This window comes from Pholis gunnellus, assembly GCF_910591455.1.
Source record: "Pholis gunnellus genome assembly, chromosome: 6".
Lineage (NCBI taxonomy): Eukaryota > Metazoa > Chordata > Actinopteri > Perciformes > Pholidae > Pholis > Pholis gunnellus.
This window is the reverse complement of record NC_136532.1, coordinates 28,661,369-28,687,122: the sequence shown is the minus strand read 5'-3', so window position 1 is coordinate 28,687,122 and position 25,754 is coordinate 28,661,369. Positions and strand designations below refer to the sequence as shown.

General features: G+C 40.6%; 2 protein-coding genes and 1 long non-coding RNA gene across 3 annotated transcripts in view; 1 reads left to right on the top strand and 2 right to left on the bottom strand.

Annotated features, from left to right (window-relative positions):
* The window catches only part of endog (endonuclease G), a gene marked incomplete at its 5' end in the record, with an annotated part of 5,134 nt that extends 1,641 nt beyond the window's left edge, over positions 1–3,493 (top strand). Inside the window, one exon of the mRNA XM_079161838.1 lies at positions 3,283–3,493. Coding sequence (XP_079017964.1) covers positions 3,283–3,480 — 198 coding nt within the window. The 3' untranslated portion in view covers positions 3,481–3,493. The remainder of the gene's footprint in view (positions 1–3,282) is intronic.
* Positions 3,494–4,251: 758 nt separating this feature from the next.
* LOC306697789 (transcription termination factor 1-like) lies at positions 4,252–15,136 on the bottom strand. The gene is made up of 11 exons (XM_079161837.1): positions 15,083–15,136; positions 13,302–13,870; positions 11,256–11,380; positions 8,776–8,961; positions 8,276–8,354; positions 8,002–8,126; positions 7,522–7,717; positions 7,118–7,210; positions 6,679–6,744; positions 6,466–6,551; positions 4,252–4,464 (listed from the first exon to the last, which is right to left on the bottom strand). The coding sequence occupies exons 2-11, from the start codon at positions 13,811–13,813 to the stop codon at positions 4,253–4,255; spliced, it is 1,680 nt and encodes a 559-aa protein (XP_079017963.1). The 5' UTR covers positions 13,814–13,870; positions 15,083–15,136; the 3' UTR covers position 4,252.
* Positions 15,137–19,592: 4,456 nt separating this feature from the next.
* Positions 19,593–22,860, bottom strand: LOC306697906. The gene is made up of 3 exons (XR_013767136.1): positions 22,470–22,860; positions 22,233–22,294; positions 19,593–19,755 (listed from the first exon to the last, which is right to left on the bottom strand). It is a non-coding gene; the product is annotated as an uncharacterized lncRNA (long non-coding RNA).
* Between the last annotated feature and the right edge of the window lie 2,894 nt (positions 22,861–25,754).

Genomic DNA, 25,754 nt, shown 5'->3' with positions numbered 1-25,754 from the left:
TGTAGGAGTTCACGTACCTGAGTTATAGAGTTATAGAGTTACAGGTGTATAGAGTTATAGGGTTATAGGGTTACAGGTTTATAGAGTTATAGAGTTACAGGTTTATAGAGTTATAGAGTTACAGGGTTATAGAGTTATAGAGTTACAGGTTTATAGGGTTATAGAGTTATAGGGTTATAGAGTTACAGGTTTATAGAGTTATAGGGTTATAGGTTTATAGAGTTATAGAGTTACAGGGTTATAGAGTTATAGAGTTACAGGTTTATAGGGTTATAGAGTTATAGGGTTATAGAGTTACAGGTTTATAGAGTTATAGAGTTACAGGTTTATAGAGTTATAGGGTTACAGGTTTATAGAGTCATAGTTATAGAGTTACAGGTTTATAGGGTTATAGAGTTATAGGGTTATAGAGTTACAGGTTTATAGAGTTATAGGGTTACAGGTTTATAGAGTCATAGTTATAGAGTTACAGGTTTATAGGGTTATAGAGTTATAGGTTTATAGAGTTATAGGGTTACAGGTTTATAGAGTTATAGAGTTACAGGTTTATAGGGTTATAGAGTTATAGGGTTATAGAGTTACAGGTTTATAGGGTTATAGAGTTACAGGTTTACAGGGTTATAGAGTTACAGGTTTATAGAGTTACAGGTTTATAGAGTTATAGGATTATAGAGTTATAGAGTTACAGGTTTATAGGATTATAGAGTTATAGGATTATAGGGTTATAGAGTTACAGGTTTATAGGATTATAGAGTTATAGGATTATAGTTACAGGTTTATAGGGTTATAGTTATAGGATTATAGAGTTATAGAGTTACAGGTTTATAGGATTATAGAGTTATAGGATTATAGGGTTATAGAGTTACAGGTTTATAGGATTATAGAGTTATAGGATTATAGTTACAGGTTTATAGGGTTATAGTTATAGGATTATAGAGTTATAGAGTTACAGGTTTCTAGGGTTATAGAGTTATAGGATTATAGAGTTATAGGATTATAGAGTTATAGTTACAGGTTTATAGAGTTATAGGGTTATAGAGTTATAGGATTATAGGGTTATAGAGTTATAGGGTTATAGAGTTATAGTTACAGGTTTATAGAGTTATAGGGTTATAGAGTTATAGGATTATAGAGTTATAGGATTATAGGGTTATAGAGTTATAGTTACAGGTTTATAGGATTATAGTTATAGGATTATTGGGTTATAGAGTTACAGGTTTATAGGGTTATAGAGTTATAGTTACAGGTTTATAGAGTTATAGAGTTATAGATGTATAGGGTTATAGAGTTACAGGTTTATAGGGTTATAGAGTTGAGTTATAGGTTCATAGAGTTGAGTTATAGGGTTATAGTTATAGGGTTAGAGGGCTATATCAGTGGCGGGCCGTGCATTTTATACCTGGGCCTTCACTGCTGTCCTGCAGCTGAAACACAGCTACGGTTATTATTTGTTTCGTGTAAAAATGAAGCTCAACACCTATAAATGCACTAACTGCAGAGAATACGCAGAGACTGCGTCGCCTCTTTTCTCTGACTGCAGCTGGGACTGCGGCGCGAGGCTTCTGTGAGAGTCCGCCTGTGAGTGCTTTAGGGCGGCTCACGGCAGCACCCGCTGCTCGTTCACACAGAGCAGAACGTACGAGCTTTAACGTCAAAACACCAGCAAAGTCCCCAATAACACCAGAACAAGTCTCTAGATTTGTCGCTAGTAGCTTTTGACAAAAAAAGTCGCCATGAGGTTTTGGAAAGTCTCCAGATTTATCGAGAAAGTTGGCAACACTGGCGCCGCTAAATATGTCCCCAGAGCAACATTGGACGTAACAATGGTTCCTATCACATATAAAACCAAACAAAAATCTTCATAAAAACAAGTTGTACAAATACTAATATATACAGGACTGTCTCAGAAAATTAGAATATTGTGATAAAGTTCTTTATTTTGTGTAATGCAATTAAAAAAACAAAAATGTCATGCATTCTGGATTCATTACAAATCAACTGAAATATTGCAAGCCTTTTATTCTTTTAATATTGCTGATTATGGCTTACAGCTTAAGAAAACTCAAATATCCTATCTCTAAATATTAGAATATCATGAAAAAGTATACTAGTAGGGTATTCAACTAATCACTTGAATCGTCTAATTAACACAAAACACCTGCAAGGGTTTCCTGAGCCTTGAAAAACACTCAGCTTGGTTCAGTAAACTAAATCACACGTATGGGGATTATCACAATATTCTAATTTTCTGAGACAGTCCTGTAAACAAGCATATTAAAGCTGCTGCAGATGTACAAACAAACATATTTAACTTACCAGAGCTGCTGTTCTATTTAAAGACAAAGTCCATCCTCCTTTCTTTGTTAATAAAGAGTTTAATCTCACGTTGTTCAGTTCATCCGTGTGTTTTAGTTCCAGTCAGAAGTCCTTCTGGATTCATGGACGCCAGTGAAGACAGTCGAGCCTCCTCAGTTGTGTTTCTTGAACACGTTTTAATGCGTTTGAGGCTGAACATGTCGCTCCACAGAGGCAGCAGATGTTGGGATCGTCACCACCCAACATGTCACGCTAGCCCACTGACCAATCACGTAGCTGAAGGCCAGCTAGCAGCTCTGACACGTCAAAGAATACGCCCACCATGTCAAACTAAAGATCTGATTGGTTGAACACTATGACGATCAACAACATCGTCCCCATTCACTTAACCTGCACATGGATTCACTGGTGAGTCTGCAGGCCTGGGGCCTCTCTTCTACCTAGAGACACAGAGGTGAACTCTGATTGGATCAAAGCTCTACTTAAAACAAGCTGCACTGAAGCAGAGCAGCTGAGGAGCACAGTAGCTGTGCAATGAGAACATAAGATAATGGGAACAATATTTATATAAATTATAATACATGTAGTGTATTTAAGAAAAATGATTAAATAGCTATAACTTTGTGATTCTGTTTAGAACAGCAGAGAAGGCTTTGCAGACCCTGACGGCCACCACTGTGTTATAGATAGTGGTGGGGTTCGGATCACACCTCACGGTTCGGTACACTTGTGAACCGCGGATTAATTGATTAATTTTTTTATTGTGTATATATATATATTGACTCTGGTATGATTCAACAAGAGGCGGCACTTTGACTGGTAACCAAAAGTTACTGAGGTCTAGTTACAGAAACACAAGATAACAAGACTGAGCTTTAGATGATGATGATGGTGATGAGGGTGATAATGATGATGATGATGATGGTGATGACCTGACAGCTGATTGGTTCTCCTGGTTCTCCTCAGGTGCTGATCCTGGAGCAGGTAGATGGTAAAGGGGTGGAGCTTCGGTCGTACGTTTTACCCAACGAACCAATAGATGAGCAGGTTCCTCTGGAGCGTTTCCTGGTTCCCATAGAAACCATCGAGAGAGCCTCAGGACTCCATTTTGTGCCGAACATCATGAAGAGGACCAGCAGCCTGCAGGCCATCACGGCCAGATGACCACTACCCACAATGCTCCCCTTCAGATGACCTCCACTACCCACAATGCTCCCCTTCAGATGACCTCCACTACCCACAATGCACCTCTTCAGATGACCTCCACTACCCACAATGCTCCCCTTCAGATGGACTGTCCATGTAGTTATGTGTGATGATGGAACTCATGTGACGTTTGTATGAATCTGAATGTTTGTGTAAAATATTTATTATTTCAAATAACTTCTCATTAGATTATAAATGAATTTATTAAATATCTAAACCTGTTGTTTTAGACACTCAATGGCTTTAATGTTGTCTGTAAATTAATTAAAACATTATCTTTGACGTTAAATTCTGCAGATGATCATTAGAACATCTCTAGTTTTACATATTTTTATGCTCATCACATTTTTTAAGTTCTATGTAAATGAAATAAACTTAGACTTGAATTTGTCAAAAAATCTTTCATTATAACATTAAAGACAAAATATCAGAAACAGCCTGAAAATCAATCATTAGGATTTTCAAAATAAAATTCCGCTGATCCATCAGAATGCGTCTCCATTGGTCAGCTGTGATGTCACTTCCTGCTCTGTAAATACACACTAAAAACTAAATGTCCTTCCTGACAAAATTAGTTGTTTTTAAGCAGCAATAAAAACAGTTTGTCAGTTTGTTGTCATAGTTCATCTCTGTTCTCAGTGTTTCTTATATGGAATATATATATATTTGACTGTGAACTGTGAGGATTACATCTTTAGTCCCACTCTGACAGGAAGTGATGTCACTACAGCTATCTGCGTCCCGATTGGCCGGCTGTCAGCTGAGTGTTGTCCAACTCGGTGAAGTCGTCATCTTCGTCATGTGAGAAGACATCGGACAGAAGGAAGTGTCTCTCCTCCTGTCTCTCCTCCTGCCTCTCCTCCTGCTTCTGCTGTCGGCAGAGTCTCCTCAGCTTCTCCTCCAGGAGAGGAGCCACCTTCAGCTGCAGGAGGTCGATGACCTCTGGACAACAGGAAGTGATGTCACAGGTTACAACAGGAAGTGACGTCACAGGTTACGTCTTTAATGTTTATGTTCATGAACGGGACGCTGTGTACTTTATAAAGTACATTATACACTAAGATTAAACACCCCTAGTACTGACATGTAAAGTATCGCAGTACTAACATGTAAAGTATCGCAGTACTGACATAAAGTATCGCAGTGCTGACACAAAGTATCGCTGTACTGGCGTGTAAAGTATCGCAGTACTGACGTGTAAAGTATCGCAGTACTGACGTGTAAAGTATCACAGTACTGACGTGTAAAGTATCGCAGTTCTGACATGTAAAGTAGCGCAGTACTGACATATAAAGTATCGCAGTACTGACATGTAAAGTATCGCAGTACTGACATATAAAGTATCGCAGTACTGACGTGTAAAGTATCGCAGTACTGACGTGTAAAGTATCGCAGTACTGATGTGTAAAGTACCGCAGTACTGATATGTAAAGTATCGCAGTACTGATGTGTAAAGTATCGCAGTACTGACATAAAGTATCGCAGTACTGACATAAAGTATCGCAGTACTGATGTGTAAAGTACCGCAGTACTGACATGTAAAGTATCGCAGTACTGACATGTAAAGTATCGCAGTACTGACATATAAAGTATCGCAGTACTGATGTGTAAAGTATCGCAGTACTGATGTGTAAAGTACCGCAGTACTGACATATAAAGTATCGCAGTGCTGACACAAAGTATCGCTGTACTGGCGTGTAAAGTATCGCAGTACTGACGTGTAAAGTATCGCAGTACTGACGTGTAAAGTATCACAGTACTGACGTGTAAAGTATCGCAGTTCTGACATGTAAAGTAGCGCAGTACTGACATGTAAAGTATCGCAGTACTGACATGTAAAGTATCGCAGTACTGACATATAAAGTATCGCAGTACTGACGTGTAAAGTATCGCAGTACTGACGTGTAAAGTATCGCAGTACTGATGTGTAAAGTACCGCAGTACTGATGTGTAAAGTACCGCAGTACTGATATGTAAAGTAGCGCAGTACTGACATGTAAAGTATCACAGTACTGATGTGTAAAGTATCGCAGTACTGACAAAGTATCGCAGTACTGACATGTAAGGTATCGCAGCACTGACATATAAAGTATCGCAGTACTGATGTGTAAAGTATCACAGTACTGACGTGTAAAGTATCGCAGTTCTGACAAAGTACCGCAGTACTGATGTGTAAAGTATCGCAGTACTGACATATAAAGTATCGCAGTACTGACGTGTAAGTATCGCAGTACTGACAAAGTATCGCAGTACTGATGTGTAAAGTATCGCAGTACTGACATATAAAGTATCGCAGTACTGACGTGTAAAGTATCGCACTACTGACGTGTAAAGTATCGCACTACTGACATGTAAAGTATCGCAGTACTGACATGTAAAGTATCGCAGTACTGACATATAAAGTATCGCAGTACTGGCGTGTAAAGTATCGCAGTACTGACGTGTAAAGTATCGCAGTACTGACATAAAGTATCGCAGTACTGATGTGTAAAGTATCGCAGTACTGATGTGTAAAGTATCGCAGTACTGATGTGTAAAGTATCGCAGTACTGACATAAAGTATCGCAGTACTGACATGTAAAGTATCGCAGTACTGACATATAAAGTATCGCAGTACTGACGTGTCAAGTATCGCAGTACTGACGTGTAAAGTATTGCAGTACTGACATATAAAGTATCGCAGTACTGACGTGTAAAGTATTGCAGTAATGACATATAAAGTATTGCAGTACTGACATATAACGTATTGCTGTGCTGACATATAAAGTATCGCAGTACTGACATATAGAGTATCGCAGTACTGACATGTACAGTATCGCAGTGCTGACATATAAAGTATCGCAGTACTGACGTGTAAAGTATTGCAGTACTGACATGTAAAGTATCGCAGTACTGACGTGTAAAGTATTGCAGTACTGACATGTAAAGTATTGCAGTACTGACCTCCGTAGGATAAACTGGTCCAGTTGGGAACTCTGGAAACTTTCAGTCTGTAGAAACTCTTCTGAACACACACAGGAGTCACTTTTCTGAAACACAAGAACACATTTAGTACAATAGTAATACCACATAAATACTAGTATTACTGCTACTAATGTTACTGGTTTAACTCTTTATTTTATATTTCTTGATCCATCAGCTGACGTTTGACCTCACCCGATAGTCTGAGCGACCTCGAACCAGTCGATGTCTGCTGCGTCATCCACACGCATGTTGTACAGCCTACAACACATTATTACTGTTACTGATTCAGAGCAAACTGGGAAAATATTTTCTTTGTTTAACTTAATTATTAATTTAAGTTGTTAGATAAGTTTCAAAATTGAAAAACTGTATTTTTTAATGAGCTAAACATTAAGTGGTACTTAAGCTTTGATGTTCTGCTGCTCACACGGACACCAGAGTGATGATAATGGATCGTTTAGTATAAAATATTAAGGGATGAATACGCTTAAAACTAAGAACATTTAAACATGACCCCTGACTTTTCACCTGAATTGAAAAGAATCGAGCGTTGATTCGGGTTTATGTGGACAGGAAACAGCAGCTGTTGGTGGAGTTTTATTTTGAAAGGATGTGTGTTATGAGATCTTACGTGTTGATGAGCTGGAGTTTAGCCTCGACTCCTTCAGGTCCTCTGTTGAAGGTGCTGACACCTGAAGCCAGTTTAACCTTCAGGAAGGAGAACCTGAAACACAAACATCATACATCAGACCAGAAGACCTGAAGACCTGAAGACCTGAAACACAAACATCATACATCAGACCAGAAGACCTGAAGACCAGAAGACCTGAAACACAAACATCAGACCTGAAGACCTAAAGACCTGGATCTGAAACGCCGGTGTCATATCAGCCCTGTGGCATCACAACTATTTGTATCTGCATGTTTCGGTGTTGCACTTGAACCTCCTCATGTGTCTGGTTCCATGTGATCCAGAGTACCGGTCCAGTACAGTAAAGTAAAAGTATCAGTACCAGACCCAGCAGGTGTACTGACCACTTGAGCCGACACTGGTTCCAGCATCTGGTCCCGACCTTCTGACTGATCTCCTTCCAGGGCAGGTTGTGACACAGCTGCTTCCTGGTCAGACCAGAATCTGCAGAATTCTGACGGACCAGAATCGTAAGGTGATCTTCTAGAGCCTGCTTCAATCTGGACTCCTCATCTGAACTCCAACAACCGTGATTTTCAGCTGGACGGACGGACGGACGGTCACACACACACACACACACACACACACACACACACACACACACACACACACACACACACACACACACACACACACACACACACACACACACACACGTTAAATGTGATCTGTGTTGGTATCACAGACTACAGTCCCTCGTTATGATGTCAGTGGTGGGCGGGGCTAAACTGTATCTGATCAATACATCCCACCTGTTAGAGCTGCAGTGAACTCATGAATGAATATGTCTGAAGAGTTCTAACAGAACCCGACAGAACCTTTACCGAAGGTGGAGAAGCGTTTTTCTAAAGAGAACACGCTGCGGTTCATCTTCTCAGAGATCCTCCTCCAGTCGTTACCGTGGAGATTCTGTAACTTCGTCAGAGAACGCACTTCCTCCTCTGAGAACCTGAGTGAGGACAGCCACAGGTAGAACATCAACACACAGAGAACATTAACCCTCTGTATCTCTATGTTCTGGCTGGAGAACCCACGTAGAGATACAAAGGGTTCTTGTCTGGAAACAGAAACAGATTCAGGTTTCATTTAACCTCTGACCTTCCCATGTAGTTCCTGTCGTCAAACATCTTCTTGGCTCTCATGTAAACCTGTTCACACGAACGAGGAATCCCCTCAGCTGTGGAGACAGACAGGCAGGGAGAGACAGACAGAGAGAGAGAGAGAGACAGAGAGAGACAGACAGGCAGGGAGAAGGGGAGAGGCAGAAAGTTCAATAAAGGAGTAAAGTTATGGTAACTTCATGACTTTACAGGACAGTCCTGTATCCCCACAAAGACTACAGTCCCACAAAGACTACAGTCCCACAAAGACTACAGTCCCACAAAGACTACAGTCCCACAAAGACTACAGTCCCACAAAGACTACAGTACCACAAAGACTACAGTCCCACAAAGACTACAGTCCCACAAAGACTACAGTACCACAAAGACTACAGTACCACAAACACTACAGTACCACAAACACTACAGTACTACAATACTGCAGTATCAGGAGGACCACCATGATGAAGATGTGACATGGTTTGTTTGTTTACGTACCGATCCTCTCCAGGAAGTGATGTCGTACTCTCAGCTGCTTGATCTCCGCCTCCTGCTCTTTGTACCTCTGAGGAAACAGAAGCTCATTGGCCGAGCTGATGCCCGTCAGAGCCAGGAAGTCTTCCACATTCTGTCTAATCTGCTGATTCTCCTGCTGAGAGCAGCGCCCCCAACGCAGAGACACACCTGGAGGAGAAGAACAGGTGAAGTATTACTAGCTTCATGTTTGGTGTTAGTAACTTGTCTGAAATATTTTCTGTATTTGTACCTTACTTTTTGTAGCATTAGTACCTTGTTGTTAAAAGTATTTGAAGCTCTGCAGGTCATGTCTAGCAGTTTTAACTATATTAGTACATCATTGTTTGAAGTATTTGCCGTATAGCCCGTTGTTATTGAGACTATTTGAAGCGCTGCAGACGGTCTCTGCATAGTTTGAAGTGTTTGCTGTGTTAGTACCTTGTTGTTTGCAGTATCAGTACCTTGCTCTACAGATAGTATCTCAGTAGTTTGAAGTGTTTTCCGTACAGAAGAATTCTGTCAAATAGATCACTGAATGATAATTATATGTTTATAGATTTCTTTCTTGCTCATGCAGATGACCATCTAACATTCATATATGAATATAAAGTCATTCAATAACTAGTTCATTGCATCACTGTCTGCAGATGAACTCTTTTGTCTTCCATTCAGAGAAAATGACTTTGTTTCCCGTCATGACTTCAGCAGCAGAGAGAAGTTACCGCTGTTTTAAAATGCTTCCATTGGTTCTTATGCAGACCCAAAATAACCAGTGGAAGAGAACTGGGCCCTGTTCCTCGTACGTGGCTAACTGAGTTAGCCGGATAATTTTCAGGATGAGATTACATAAGTGAGGCTTTTCGGTTCCTCGAAGCAAGTTTGGAAAAATCACCATAGCAACACATCCATCAGCCTGAACCTGCTCCAGAGCAGGCTTGAGCTAGATCCGCTGGATCAGCTCCACTCCCCCGGAAACAAGAGTCAGCTCCCTTCCTCAGAGATCCATCGATGAGGAAGCGATATTAGTCAGATCAGCGTTTTATAGGGAGAGAGTTCTTCCAGATCATCAAGATCCGTTATCACATCATGATGACTTCCTGTACGAGCGCTATCGATTCTGCCGACAAGGAATCATTTATTTACAGACTTCTGGAGCCGTACATTGAACACCACACGCCATCTACTGTCTCACAGACTGATGCAGCCTCGCGCTGTGGAGCGATGCTTCATGTTTGTAGTGTCGGTGACGTGGAGAACATCAGGAAAGCCGCTGCATGCCGTGCTGTTCATAACGTTTATTTGGCGATTAAGAAACTTCTGGATGTGTTCATTACATCACCATGGCAACATGTTGTACTGATCACCATTCTGAATAATGTGTGTGTGCTCAGTGTTTACTTGCTCCCGTGTCCTCTTGATGGCTGGTTGAACTACATGATGGTTGAAAGCATCATAATGATATGACAGTATTATTAGTACACCATAGAGATCATTACTGTAGAACATGATGAAGGTGGACTCATGATACGAATAGAGAGAATTACACACAATTTATTTTTACTGCTGATTATGAATAATACTTACACACTGATCCGCCCATACACAGATTCACACACACATATTCAAACTCCTATTCTATATGTAATCTACACATACATGTATATACACACACACACATATATATATATATATATATAGTACATGATACATAAGCGCATACAGTACATATATCCTCATCAGTATCTATTAATTCGTATCAGTTAGATTCTCTTTGGGCTTGTTTTTATCTACTTATTCTGAAAGAGTTGATATAATTATGTTCGCTATAGATCTCATTGGATGATGCGTTCCATGAAGCCTACTGCCAGCAGCACATTTAAAGAAATATCATCTGATTGATTGAGGTGATGAGGCTCTTAAAATTAACCGATACATTTTCCCAACACTTGCGCATTTAATGACGTCTGCGATATGTCACCATGCTTCTCGTCGCCCTCGCAGCGTTAGATTTCGCCATGATTGTGGTCTTGAATTCCTCGTATGTGTTCATGATCATCTCCTGCTCATCAGCGGAGTAAAAAGAGGCTCTTTCTTTGAGTTTATTTGCCGTTGTACTGTTAGAAAATCATGGTTTCGGTGATCGACGCTTCCCCCTTTTGAAGTAGGACGGACACGCGCAACGATCCTGATGACTGACGTCTGGTTCAAATTAACGAGACTGTTTGAGCGGATCAGCCTTTGAGGAACCGAGATAGCCTGATGTCAATCATCCAGTTAATTTAAGCTGATAATAGGACATTTGATCGACTTAGTTCAACCACGTACGAGGAATAGGGCCCTGGATTCCTAGAAGCACATGTTGTGACCAGCATTCATGAGGAACGTCTCAAGCTTTTTGATCCACATGAGCAGTTGATCCCTTGAACCGTGATCACTGTGAATGTTCTCCATCATACTGGTACCTTGCTGTTTGAACTGTTTGAAGCGATGGAGGTCGTTTCTCAGCAGTTTCTTGATCTGATCGACTGATCTCTTCTTGATCTCTGGAACAAACTCCTGCAGCTCCTTCAACAACGCCCAGTCCAGCCTGAGGACACAGATAGTCCACCGTTTACCACGCACATGTACCAGAACACCGTTTATCACGCACATGTACCAGAACAACACCGTTTACCACGCACATGTACCAGAACAACACCGTTTACCACGCACATGTACCAGAACAACACCGTTTATCACGCACATGTACCAGAACAACACCGTTTACCACGCACATGTACCAGAACAACACCGTTTACCACGCACATGTACCAGAACAACACCGTTTATCACGCACATGTACCAGAACAACACCGTTTACCACGCACATGTACCAGAACAACACCGTTTACCACGCACATGTACCAGAACAACACCGTTTACCACGCACATGTACCAGAACAACACCGTTTATCACGCACATGTACCAGAACAACACCGTTTACCACGCACATGTACCAGAACAACACCGTTTACCACGCACATGTACCAGAACAACACCGTTTACCACGCACATGTACCAGAACAACACCGTTTACCACGCACATGTACCAGAACAACACCGTTTACCACGCACATGTACCAGAACAACACCGTTTATCACGCACATGTACCAGAACAACACCGTTTACCACGCACATGTACCAGAACAACACCGTTTATCACGCACATGTACCAGAACAACACCGTTTATCACGCACATGTACCAGAACAACACCGTTTACCACGCACATGTACCAGAACAACACCGTTTACCACGCACATGTACCAGAACAACACCGTTTATCACGCACATGTACCAGAACAACACCGTTTACCACGCACATGTACCAGAACAACACCGTTTACCACGCACATGTACCAGAACAACACCGTTTACCACGCACATGTACCAGAACAACACCGTTTACCACGCACATGTACCAGAACAACACCGTTTATCACGCACATGTACCAGAACAACACCGTTTACCACGCACATGTACCAGAACAACACCGTTTACCACGCACATGTACCAGAACAACACCGTTTACCACGCACATGTACCAGAACAACACCGTTTATCACGCACATGTACCAGAACAACACCGTTTATCACGCACATGTACCAGAACAACACCGTTTATCACGCACATGTACCAGAACAACACCGTTTACCACGCACATGTACCAGAACAACACCGTTTACCACGCACATGTACCAGAACAACACCGTTTACCACGCACATGTACCAGAACAACACCGTTTATCACGCACATGTACCAGAACAACACCGTTTACCACGCACATGTACCAGAACAACACCGTTTATCACGCACATGTACCAGAACAACACCGTTTACCACGCACATGTACCAGAACAACACCGTTTATCACGCACATGTACCAGAACAACACTGTTTACCATGCACATGTACCAGAACAATACTCTGAATATGTTAACACAGGCTTTGCCTTCTTTTTAAAATCTTTATATCTTTTATAGCATCTCACGTTACAAATTTTTCAAACAAAAAAACCTTGTTATGACTGTATCGATACACGATACCTCTCTGAACGTCACAACCGTATCTCACAACGTCTCAGTGCATCTCTAAATGCCACGACTGCACCTCTAAATGCCACGACTGCACCTCTTAACGCTACGACTGCATCTCTAAACGCCACGACTGCACCTCTAAACGCCACGACTGCACCTCTAAACGCTACGACTGCACCTCTAAACGCCACGACTGTATCTCTAAACGTTACGACTTTCTTATGTTCAGACTATAATGTCAGAACTTTAACTTTAACAACGTTAATGTATGTTCACCGCGCTACCACTGGATCTTATTGTAGCACTGTGACGATACTTTGTCACACAATGCTATGAATGCATCGTACAAACATACGACTGTCTCACATCATTTGACACCAGCTTTTCTTTTCTTTTGTGTTAAATAATAAGAGAGAAGAGGAACTCACTGCTCTTCCTCTGCAGCTGCTGCTGTTACTGGACTCTTCTTTGCTCCTCTTCCTCCTCCTGCTGTCGTCGTCTTCTTCGCTCTCACTCCTCTCCTCTGCTGTTCTTCTCTCTTCTTCTTCTTCTTCTTCTCTCCTATAATTTCTCCTTCCTGTAACATTACCTCCACCACACTCCCATCTTTCTTTATCTTCATTCCGGTGTTGTTATGGTCTGTTGTTACCGTGGATACTCCTTCAATCAGCCCGGTCTTGTGTTTTTTCTTCTTCTTCTTCTTCTTTTCTGTCTCACTGGTTTCTACGGTGACCGGCGTCTCCTCCACCACTTCCTGTTTCTCTTTTTTCTTCTTCTTCTTCTGGCTGCTTGTATCTACATCAGCAGCAGAGGGAGGAAGACTGACCTCCTCTTCCTCCTCTCCTCTCTCAGGTGTGTCGATGTCCACAGGTAAAGGACATTCTTCTACTTCTGACCTCCTCCTCTTGTGATGGACGGGAGGAGCTGCTGCAGGATTCATGGCAGGAGGTGAAGGAGGTGAAGGAGGTGAAGGAGGTGAAGGAGCTGCTTGTTGAAGCTGTGAAACAAGAAACCAAATGAAACCGCGTTGAGCTTTCAGGGTTCTCGTCTCTGAGATGTTCCATGAAGGAACAGACGGTTCTACATATTTTGTTTCGGCTTAGTGTGACCTGAACACCTGGTGACCTGAACAGCTGGTGACCTGAACAGCTGGTGACCTGAACAGCTGGTGACCTGAACAGCTGGTGACCTGAACAGCTGGTGACCTGAACAGCTGGTGACCTGAACAGCTGGTGACCTGGGGGCGGATCTTCAACACTTCCAAACCTTTTTATCAACGACACCACCCACGCATTATGACACAAACAAATGTACTTTTGTGACGATTGTACCGTGAAAATACTCATTAGCGAACACTAAGCTATACAGGAAGAATGAAATATCAGTAATGTTCTACCCAACACAATGACGTAATGGACGTAGTGACCTACAGGGTTCTACATGTTGTTTGTGTCTTTGTGTGTTTGTGACGTCATAGTGAAATCCAGTGGCTCCCATTCAGACAGGAAGTAAGGAGGTAAGGTGCACTCGGTGTCTTTTCTGTGATGCACTTTTTAACTAATAAAAGTTTATCACCAGTATGTTTAATATTATAATAGTCCGAATATAATTTAGGAAAACCTGGGCGTGAACATCTGAAAAGCGTTGATCCATTTGGAAGTGTTGAAGCTCCGCCCCCAGGTCACCAGCTGTTCAGGTCACCAGGTCACCAGCTGTTCAGTTCACCGCAAAACAAAACGATTCCTGAGCACTGACGAGGTGTGACGTAATGAATAAATGAATGAATGTCGATCAAACTATCATTAAGCACAAGAGGCGGAGTCTCAGGGAGTTTTACTGTTTTGCTGGACAGAGTTTGAATCCAGGTTGTTGTGATCTTTCCATAAATATATTTTCTTCAATGTATTTCTTCATACGTGGCTGTGACGTAGTCTCACTTATACAACATATCTGAGATGAGGCTTCTAGATCTCAGCAACATGTTTGTGAATGTGTGAATCAGGCGACAGAGGCAGGAAACAGCTGCTGCTGTTAAGCGAACTCAACACGCGCACGGAAGGAAACCAGTAGGTTCAAAATCCAGTAGGGACGTAACACCGGGTCTCCAGACTCAGACCTCAGTCCGGGTCCGGTTCCGGGTCTGAAATGTAATATATAATATATATAATATATATATAATATATATAATAATATGATTTGAATCACTCACCGTCTCAAACGTTCCTCTGCGACTACACGCGGACGGAAGGCGGCACGCTGTTTGTTTACTTCCTGTTTCCTATCAGCGCATGCGCAGTGAGTCTCAAAGAGCAGGTGGTGAGGAGGTCTCACTCTGACTGAGTTTCCTGATCCTTTCTGTCATGTAACGCTGTACTTTATAAAGTACTGAACTCTTTATTTACTATTTGTTGTGTTTTATAAACCTCTCATGATTAATTATTTTACTCTGTTTATTGTCTTATTTCTGTCTTTGTGCTGCTGCAACAACCATAAAGGTACATTTGACTTATGAGTACTTTTACTTTATAATAATAATAATGCGTTTTATTTGTAACCTTTGATTTAGCTTCTAGTGCTTCTGTGCTCTCATTAAAGTAAAGTTTCTCTTTTATTCTTCAGGCACATAAAGTTTGTTTCATGAGAAATTAAACTGACTCATTGTTCCAGGAAATGAAAGTAATTTATATTTATGTGAGTTTACATTCTGTTCATTCATGAATCTGATGTTTAAATATCAGCAACATGTTACAATGTGTTCAGATGTTACAGTTGAGCTCTACAGGACAGAAGGGTTATGGTTAGACAACACAGGGCCCAGGACCTGGTTCAGGTCCAGGTGATCTCTGTAATGAGTCATTCTTTAAACTTTGAGGCCCATCATGTTGAACACATGTATGTTCAACATATTCCCCCAAACATTAGTAAAGATGATTAAAACATTACGTCCGTGTCCACCAGATAAAAGTCTTAACGTGTAAAGATGTGAACTCTAAAACCAGCGAGAGGCCATCATAGGAGCCCAGACGGCTGGTCTCAGGTCAGACCTTCAGGGTCTGGAATCACTTCAGAGTCTTCAAGGTTTCCACATCAACACAGTCTGAACCCTGCAGCCAGACCAGATCCCCGTTCTGTCCCTCTGTAGTCTTTGAAGAGCACTACCAGCTCAGCGGGGCTCTGATGGACTCTGATGGACTCTGATGGACTCTCTCATCTCATCACTGATGGTTTTGAGGATGGTGGATGTTGATGTGGTCCTCAGAGAGCATCGGCAGCAGCGAGGCTCTCTGTTCGTCCATCCTCCTGGACTGAACCCTCTGAATCAAGCTGAACAGATCCTGCTGACCTTCAGGAACCGGACCGACCACGTCATCCAGATCAGGAAGGGGGCACCTCTGGTCCTCCATCCTGTCAGACTAGAGGCAGACACAGTGAGACGGGAAGACAAGCCAGAGAAATGCCCGGAATATATCGGGAGTTGGGCCTACATGTATATACATATATATATACACAGATATATATATATATATATATATATATATATATATATATATATATATATATATATATAGCTCCGGATCCTGAACTGAATGAAGAAACTCAGAGAACCACATGGACCACATGGACCACATGGACCACATGGACCCCTACGAGGTGGTCTCAGAGTCAGAGTGTCTGTAGAGAGAGTTAGGTCAGAGTGTGTTTATTACGTTGTTTTGTGTTAAGTTTATTGTTGTAATGTGTTATTGTGTTCACGGACCGCCGAGTTCTGTTAGTGATGTTATCTGTTAGTGGTCATCTCCCTCCTGGACTACTGCAGCTCTCCACCATCAGACCTCTGGAGCTCGTCCACAAAGCTGCAGCTCGTCTGGTGTTCAATCGCCCCGAGTTCTCCCACAACCTCCCTTCTCCGTGCTCTACACTGGCTCCCTGTAAGAGCTCTCATCCAGGTTCAGACTCTGGTGCTAGCCTACAGGTTCAGACTCTGGTGCTAGCCTACAGGTTCAGACTCTGGTGCTAGCCTACAGGTTCAGACTCTGGTGCTAGCCTACAGGTTCAGACTCTGGTGCTAGTCTACAGGTTCAGACTCTGGTGCTAGCCTACAGGTTCAGACTCTGGTGCTAGCCTACAGGTTCAGACTCTGGTGCTAGTCTACAGGTTCAGACTCTGGTGCTAGTCTACAGGTTCAGACTCTGGTGCTAGCCTACAGGTTCAGACTCTGGTGCTAGCCTACAGGTTCAGACTCTGGTGCTAGCCTACAGGTTCAGACTCTGGTGCTAGTCTACAGGTTCAGACTCTGGTGCTAGTCTACAGGTTCAGACTCTGGTGCTAGCCTACAGGTTCAGACTCTGGTGCTAGTCTACAGGTTCAGACTCTGGTGCTAGTCTACAGGTTCAGACTCTGGTGCTAGCCTACAGGGCAGTGAAAGGAACAGCTCCTTCCTGTCTCCAGGCCATGGTCTAGCCCTACACCCCCCCCGACCACTCCGCTCTGCTGCCTCGGGGCGATCGGTTCCCCGTCACTCAGAGGTCCCTGCGGCCGATGGACCCGGTCTCTGTTCTCTGTCCTGGCCCCACGATGGTGGAATGAACTCCCCACTGACGTCAGGACAGCAGAGTCGCTGCCCATCTTCCATCAGGCTGAAGACTCACCTCTTCATGAAGCTCTACCCTGAGCCTTCCTCTCAGCACTGGTTGTGTTCATGCTAGTGTGTTTCTGTACGTCTGCTCTGGTTTCTGCTCTGAGATGTTTAAAGGAGATGAACTCATGACTTCTGGTGACGAGTAGTTCTCTTGAATACGATGTTGAACACACTGACTGTAAGTCTCTTTGGATGAAAGCGTCTACTCAATGACTGTGATGTGATGTAAAGTTATAAGAGGGCTAGTCCATACTGCTGCAATAGAGTTGTGCTAGATCATCACTGTGACTTTATCAGTTAACAGACCAGAACCGGACCAGAACCGGACCAGAACCGGACCAGAACCGACTGCTGAACCTGAGTTCACCAGTCGGGTTTCTGTGAGATAAAGCAACAGTTTCTGTATTTTACTGCGGTGGTGAGGATCTGCCTTGTTTTTGAGTGTTTCTTTTATTGTGAAGCTACTGTTGCATTCCATTAGTTTAGCGTATTGTCCTCACATTCTTTTCCATTTCTTTACAGCATTGGTACATTTATTGCAACACATAGGCAGCTGCAGTTGTGCTCTTTTTCATTCCCTCTGGCCCCGGGCTATGAATCCTTGAGGCAGGACAGGGCACTGCTGTTTACTTTAGCCGAAGCTGACTTACAGTAACAGGCTGCAGCATTACAACCCAAGTGGGGATGAGTTGAAACTAGCACATTTGTGCTGCTTCACAACCTGATGAGATGGACAGATAGACAGGGAACATCTGTTAAGCTGAGCATATTGCACTCACACACACATACACACGCACATACTCATACACTCACCAGATCCCCGGCTCTGCGAGTCGAATGACAATGTGTCCTTGAGCAAGACACTTGACCCCAAAAGTGCTCCCGTAGCTGAGCCTGAATGACTGTAATGTAACACACACACACACACACACACACACACACAGACTCCTACCACAGATTGTTTGTTGATTTAAAGACAGCGTGCTCATAATTGTACAGTATTTGTTGTTAGTTTTAGATATTATTTAACTTGATCAATGTTATTAGAACTTAATAAACTCTTTAAAGAGCAGCTGTCTGTGATTACTTTGTGCGTGTGTATTGTGATAACAGCTGATATCAAACCTTCATGCTCACTCTGAGTGTGTTTAATTATGAGACTTCATTTATAGTTGGGTTATTGGTCCCTGATCTCATTATTATTCATATTTGTTAATAGTCTTATCTATATGAATAATTCATATAATTCAATAACATTCTACACACATATATATATAGATATGTATATATACACATATACATATATATATATGTATATATATAGTATTTCCATAGGACATGCTGGTACCTGGTAGTGGATGAGCATGTAGTAAAAGTCTGGACTGGGCGAGGTGGGCTGCTCGGGGCTGCAGGCTCCACAGGGAGAGGCTGGTCCTGGGTCAGGCAACAGACTAAGGCTGGCTCTCTGGTCCTCCAGTCTCTGACCCTGACACTCCAGGATCAGGTCCAACAAGGCCTCCGGCTCCTCCGGCTCCTCCAACAACACAAGGACCAGCCGCGAGTTATTATCGTGATTCATGTTCTCACAGACGATGAGGAACTAAAGATTACACTTTCAAGAACCCCGATCAAACATGCATTACTCTGGATCAGGTCCTATCTGGATCAGGTCTTACAGCCGAAGATGCTCAACATTCTCCCAGATCCCTTCTTCACATACTTTTACAATCTATTTAAGTTTGGAGTCAAACTGTAATGATCTGAGTGGAGGGTCTGAGGACAGAGGGTGTTGTGTGCTGGACTATAAACCAGATCACTGGCCCACTGGCCCATGGCAGAAGCTGACCGTTACCTTGATTCTGGAAGTCATGGTTCTGGTCCTGGAGCTCAGAGTAGAGCCCAGGCTCTGAATCCGAGGCCTGGTGGAGCCGTGGCTGCCTCCAGGACCAGGACTTGGCACGGGAGTCATTAGGCCTCTGAGGGTCCTGAGGGGTGAGGTGGAGGCTGAGGTTCTGGTGCTGGTGTTACTGGGACTGTGGTGTCCCGGTCTGGTCTCCAGACTGCCGTTACGGTGGGGGGGTGGAGAGCATTTAGGAGCCTTCCTCCTGATTCTCCCGTTCTGATGAGAAGGTGAAGACAAAGAGGGAGGAGCTACACCTGAAAGCTTTCTGTCTGCCATGATGGAGCTGTGGAGGTGTGGGCGGGACTAAAGGCACTGCTGTCATCAGTGGGAGGGGCTAAATCTGGTCAGAAAGAGAGAAGACAGGAAGTGAGACACAGACCCTCCTTCAGACGGTCAAAAGGTCAACAACTTCAGTCGTACTTGTCATCACAACTTCTCATGACGTCAAACAAAGATGTGAAGCAGAAGTACTTTAAGTTGATGAAAGTTAAGCTTTAGATGGATGAAGGCTCAGTGTAGAGCGGGTCCTCTATCGACCACAAGGTTGGGGGTTCGAACCCGGGCTTCTAATGTCAAAGGGTTCACTGCAGCCACACATGTCCACTAAGATCAATAATAAGACCAATTAAACGGTTGTATAACATAATATACATATATATATAATATTATCTTAAATGTGGACACCTAGTGAAAATATGACTTCATTAGGTTGGAATTGATATTAAAAAGTAATATGTTGTGGAGGTATGTGTGTGTATTTCTTCCTTCTCCTATTCAGACATATAATATACATTTTTAAATATGAAGTTTGCTATATTTACTGTTTATTTTACTTATTATTCTTGTTTTGTTTGTTACTTATTGGTTACATGTTTGAAATAAATACATAGAAATACAGTGATACTTATATTTATCTACATGAATCCATGAAAATAATAAATCTGTGGAGGACATTATTGTTTTTGAATGCATTGTGTCCAGAGTGAGAGAATAAAGGAGAATTATTCCTCCAGCTCTTATTGTGACAGCCACTAAAATAAAAGAAGAAGAAACGTTTAACTACCAGGTGACATCACCATTAATATCTTAAATCTATTTTAAATGCAGTTTTTCTCATTAAGCCATAACTGCGTCTGCTTGTGTTCTGATTGGCTGAGAGTTCAGAGTATTTCATTATATAATAACAGAGACGACAGTTTGTCAAAATAAAATTACCTTCAATTTGATTTTCTTGTAGGACAATTAATAATTTAGATTATTCAATTAATCCCTTAAATCACTTTACATCACAAGTTGTAACAGAATGGAACGTATCTCTGAAAACTCTGAACATCAGATCGGGCTGAAGAGATATTTGTGTTTTTGTATTTAGTTTATTATGCGTTTGAAATATCCAATCATGCTAACTAGCATAGCTTTTTGTAGAGTCAACTCTTCCCAGTTTACATCATAATTAAAAAGCATGTTGGTCTTTTGTCATTCCAGATATGTTTTACTCCTCAAACGATGTAAATATTTAGTAACAACTAATCTTTGTACGAAGTGATTAAACACTAACGAGGGCCGACCGCTGTGATCACTTCTGTTCTATCCAACATAGCTTCTGTTAGTGTTAAAGTGTTAAAGTTAAAGTGTTAATGTGTTAAAGTGTTAAAGTGTTAAAGTGTTAATGTGTTAATGTTAAAGTGTTAAAGTGTTAAAGTGTTAAAGTGTTAAAGTGTTAAAGTGTCAATGTTAAAGTGTTAAAGTGTTAATGTGTTAAAGTGTTAATGTTAAAGTGTTAAAGTGTTAATGTGTTAAAGTGTTAAAGTGTTAATGTTAAAGTGTTAAAGTGTTAATGTGTTAAAGTGTTAATGTTAAAGTGTTAAAGTGTTAAAGTGTTAATGTGTTAAAGTGTTAAAGTGTTAATGTTAAAGTGTTAAAGTGTTAATGTGTTAAAGTGTTAAAGTGTTAATGTTAAAGTGTTAAAGTGTTAATGTGTTAAAGTGTTAATGTTAAAGTGTTAAAGTGTTAATGTGTTAAAGTGTTAAAGTGTTAATGTTAAAGTGTTAAAGTGTTAATGTGTTAATGTGTTAAAGTGTTAAAGTGTTAATGTGTTAAAGTGTTAATGTTAAAGTGTTAAAGTGTTAATGTGTTAAAGTGTTAATGTTAAAGTGTTAAAATGTTAATGTGTTAAAGTGTTAATGTTAAAGTGTTAAAGTGTTAATGTGTTAAAGTGTTAATGTGTTAAAGTGTTAATTTTAAAGTGTTAAAGTGTTAATGTTAAAGTGTTAATGTTAAAGTGTTAATGTGTTAAAGTGTTAAAGTGTTAATGTTAAAGTGTTAAAGTGTTAAAGTGTTAAAGTGTTAAAGTGTTAATGTTAAAGTGTTAAAGTGTTAATGTGTTAAAGTGTTAATGTGTTAAAGTGTTAATGTTAAAGTGTTAAAGTGTTAATGTGTTAATGTGTTAATGTGTTAAAGTGTTAATGTTAAAGTGTTAAAGTGTTAATGTGTTAAAGTGTTAATGTTAAAGTGTTAATGTGTTAAAGCGTTAATGTTAAAGTGTTAATGTGTTAATGTGTTAAAGTGTTAAAGTGTTAATGTGTTAAAGTGTTAATGTTAAAGTGTTAAAGTGTTAATGTGTTAAAGTGTTAATGTTAAAGTGTTAAAGTGTTAAAGTGTTAAAGTGTTAAAGTGTTAATGTTAAAGTGTTAAAGTGTTAAAGAAAAGAAATGGATTGAAAACCCTGTGGAGGAGAACTGGACCTGGAGAGTCCAGGTTTAGGTGGAGCTGCAGCAGAAGTAGGTCAACACACAGCTCACAACACAAAGGACTCACACATGAATGCATCAGCAGCAGCTTCACAGCTCTTCTTCATTCAGTAAACTGTTTATCACCACCTAGTGGCCGTCAGAGGAAACACAGACTGAGCAAACAGCAACATTTAACAGCAAAATACAGGAATCTGCTTGTTTCACTTTCTACAGTTTGGGTTCAAAGTCACAACGAAGAGTCCAGCGAGACAACAAACAGCTGCAGAGACATGAAGGTTGATTCAAGCTTTAGTTACTTCACCTCAACATCACAAAGTCTTCTTCTTCTTCTTCTTCTTCTTCTTCTTCTCCTTCTTCCTCTTCCTCTTCTTCTTCCTCTTCTTCTTCTTCTTCTTCTTCTTCTTCTTCTTCCTCTTCTTCTTCTTCTTTCTATTCGTTTCCTTTTGAACTTCTTTCTCTTTTCTCTTGTTTTACTTCTTCACTGTCGTCTCTCCACCGACTGAAGTTTCATCGGCTGGTTGAAAACAAATCGCCTAACAAACACCAACACACACACACTGACACACACACACTAACAAACACCAACACACACACACTGACACACACACACTAACAAACACCAACACACACACACTGACACACACACACTAACAAACACCAACATACACACACACTGACTAACATACACACAAACAAACACACACACACCAACACACACTGACAGAATGGAAGAGAAAGAGAGAGGACAAACTCCCCCTCTGGGCTTACATCATGATTGCCATAGCAACCAAAGAGAGGCTTCCAAATCTTGCCTCCCCCATCCAAACACACACACACACACACACACACACACACACACACAAGCATTTCTACATTGTTGAAATCCATTCAGTTGGACCCAGAGAATGCTGCTCTTCTGCTGTGGGCCTCAAACACACACACACACACACACACACACACACACAACACACACACACACACACACACACACACACACATACACACACACACACACACACACACACACACACATACACACACACACACACACACACACACACACACACACATACACACACACACACACACACATACACACACACACACACACACACACACACACACACAACACACACACACGGAAACTGTGTCTGCTATAAAAACATGTATACTGTTATAAAAATACAAAGGGTATAATAATATAACCATATAAAGTGTGTAATAATGTAAATGTATAATAACATAGATATAGAATGTGTAATAAAGACATAGAGAGTGTAATAATGTAAATGTATAATAATGTAGATATAGAATGTGTAATAAAGACATAGAGAGTGTAATAATGTAAATGTATAATAACATAGATATAGAATGTGTAATAAAGACATAGAGAGCGTAATAATGTAAATGTATAATAACGTAGATATAGAATGTGTAATAAAGACATAGAGAGTGTAATAATGTAAATGTATAATAACGTAGATATAGAATGTGTAATAAAGACATAGAGAGTGTAATAATGTAAATGTATAATAACATAGATATAGAATGTGTAATAAAGACATAGAGAGCGTAATAATGTAAATGTATAATAACGTAGATATAGAATGTGTAATAAAGACATAGAGAGTGTAATAATGTAAATGTATAATAACGTAGATATAGAATGTGTAATAAAGACATAGAGAGTGTAATAATGTCACAGTTCAGAAGAGCAGACCAGGTTTCATGTAACAAGCTGGTTCCTGAGAAATAAAAGACACAAACACGAAACTAACAAACCAGGACAAAGAACCCACAAAGCACCACACTGAGAGGAACGCACACATTACTGCACACAATGCATGAGACACACAAAGACGGGAGAGGGGGGGAGAGGGGGAGAGGGGGGGAGAGGGGGGGAGAGGACTTGAGATGAAGATCCAGATCAAAACAAACCAGGAAGTGGTCCTCAGTCCGCGATGGAGTTTGAAGGATCCTGGACGTTGGAACAGCTTCAGCTGTGGCTCATGAGCAGGTCGTCCTTTAAGGTTGTTGGTTTCCTACAGTCCACATGTTGTTGTGTCCTTGAGCGAGATGGGGGGGTCAACCCTTTCATCTAGAAATAGAACATTGTTTTATTAGAGTCACATTAGATTTACCAACGATCCCCAGAGGTCACTGGGATGATGTCACACGCTGTCATCCAATCAGCTCTCTGTGTGATGTGTCTCAGCAGCTCGTTAGCCTCATTAGCATAACAACACCTGATGCTGCTGTCAATCATTCAAACGTCATCACTCTGCTATTAAACTCACTGCAAAGTAGACGGACCTGCAGACAAGAGCAGGCACACAGTAGCAGGGAGGACCAGAGAAGAAGAAGAAGAAGAAGAAGAAGAAGAAGATGAGCAGCAGAGAACTGAAGGAGTACCTGTCTCACCATCGTCTTCCTCAGCTGCTCGAGGTGAGGCTGTTTCATCTTTAGTTTCATGTTTCACAGCTGATCCAGTTCTGCTGAAGACGAAACAGAAAAACATCACTTCATTCATAAATCTACAGTAATATCTCAGAGAAAATACTTTTAAACTGTTTAACATTAACACTTTAACTGTTTAACTCTTTAACACTTTAACATTAACACATTAACACTTTAACACATTAACACTTTAACACTTTAACATTAAGACATTAACACTTTAACACTTTAACACTTTAACACTTTAACACTTTAACATTAACACATTAACACTTTAACACATTAACACTTTAACACTTTAACACTTTAACACTTTAACACTTTAACATTAACACATTAACACTTTAACACTTTAACACATTAACACTTTAACACTTTAACACTTTAACACTTTAACACATTAACACTTTAACATTAACACTTTAACACTTTAACACTTTAACACATTAACACATTAACACTTTAACATTAACACTTTAACACTTTAACACTTTAACATTAACACTTTAACACTTTAACACTTTAACATTAACACATTAACACTTTAACACTTTAACATTAACACATTAACACTTTAACACTTTAACACTTTAACACATTAACACTTTAACACTTTAACACTTTAACACTTTAACACATTAACACTTTAACACATTAACACTTTAACATTAACACTTTAACAATTTAACATTAACACATTAACACTTTAACACTTTAACACATTAACACATTAACACTTTAACACTTTAACATTAACACTTTAACACTTTAACACTTTAACACTTTAACACTTTAACATTAACACTTTAACACTTTAACACTTTAACATTAAGACATTAACACTTTAACACTTTAACACTTTAACACTTTAACATTAACACATTAACACTTTAACACTTTAACACTTTAACACTTTAACACTTTAACACTTTAACACTTTAACACTTTAACATTAAGACATTAACACTTTAACACTTTAACACTTTAACACTTTAACATTAACACATTAACACTTTAACACATTAACACTTTAACACTTTAACACTTTAACATTAACACATTAACACTTTAACACTTTAACACATTAACACTTTAACACTTTAACACTTTAACACTTTAACACTTTAAC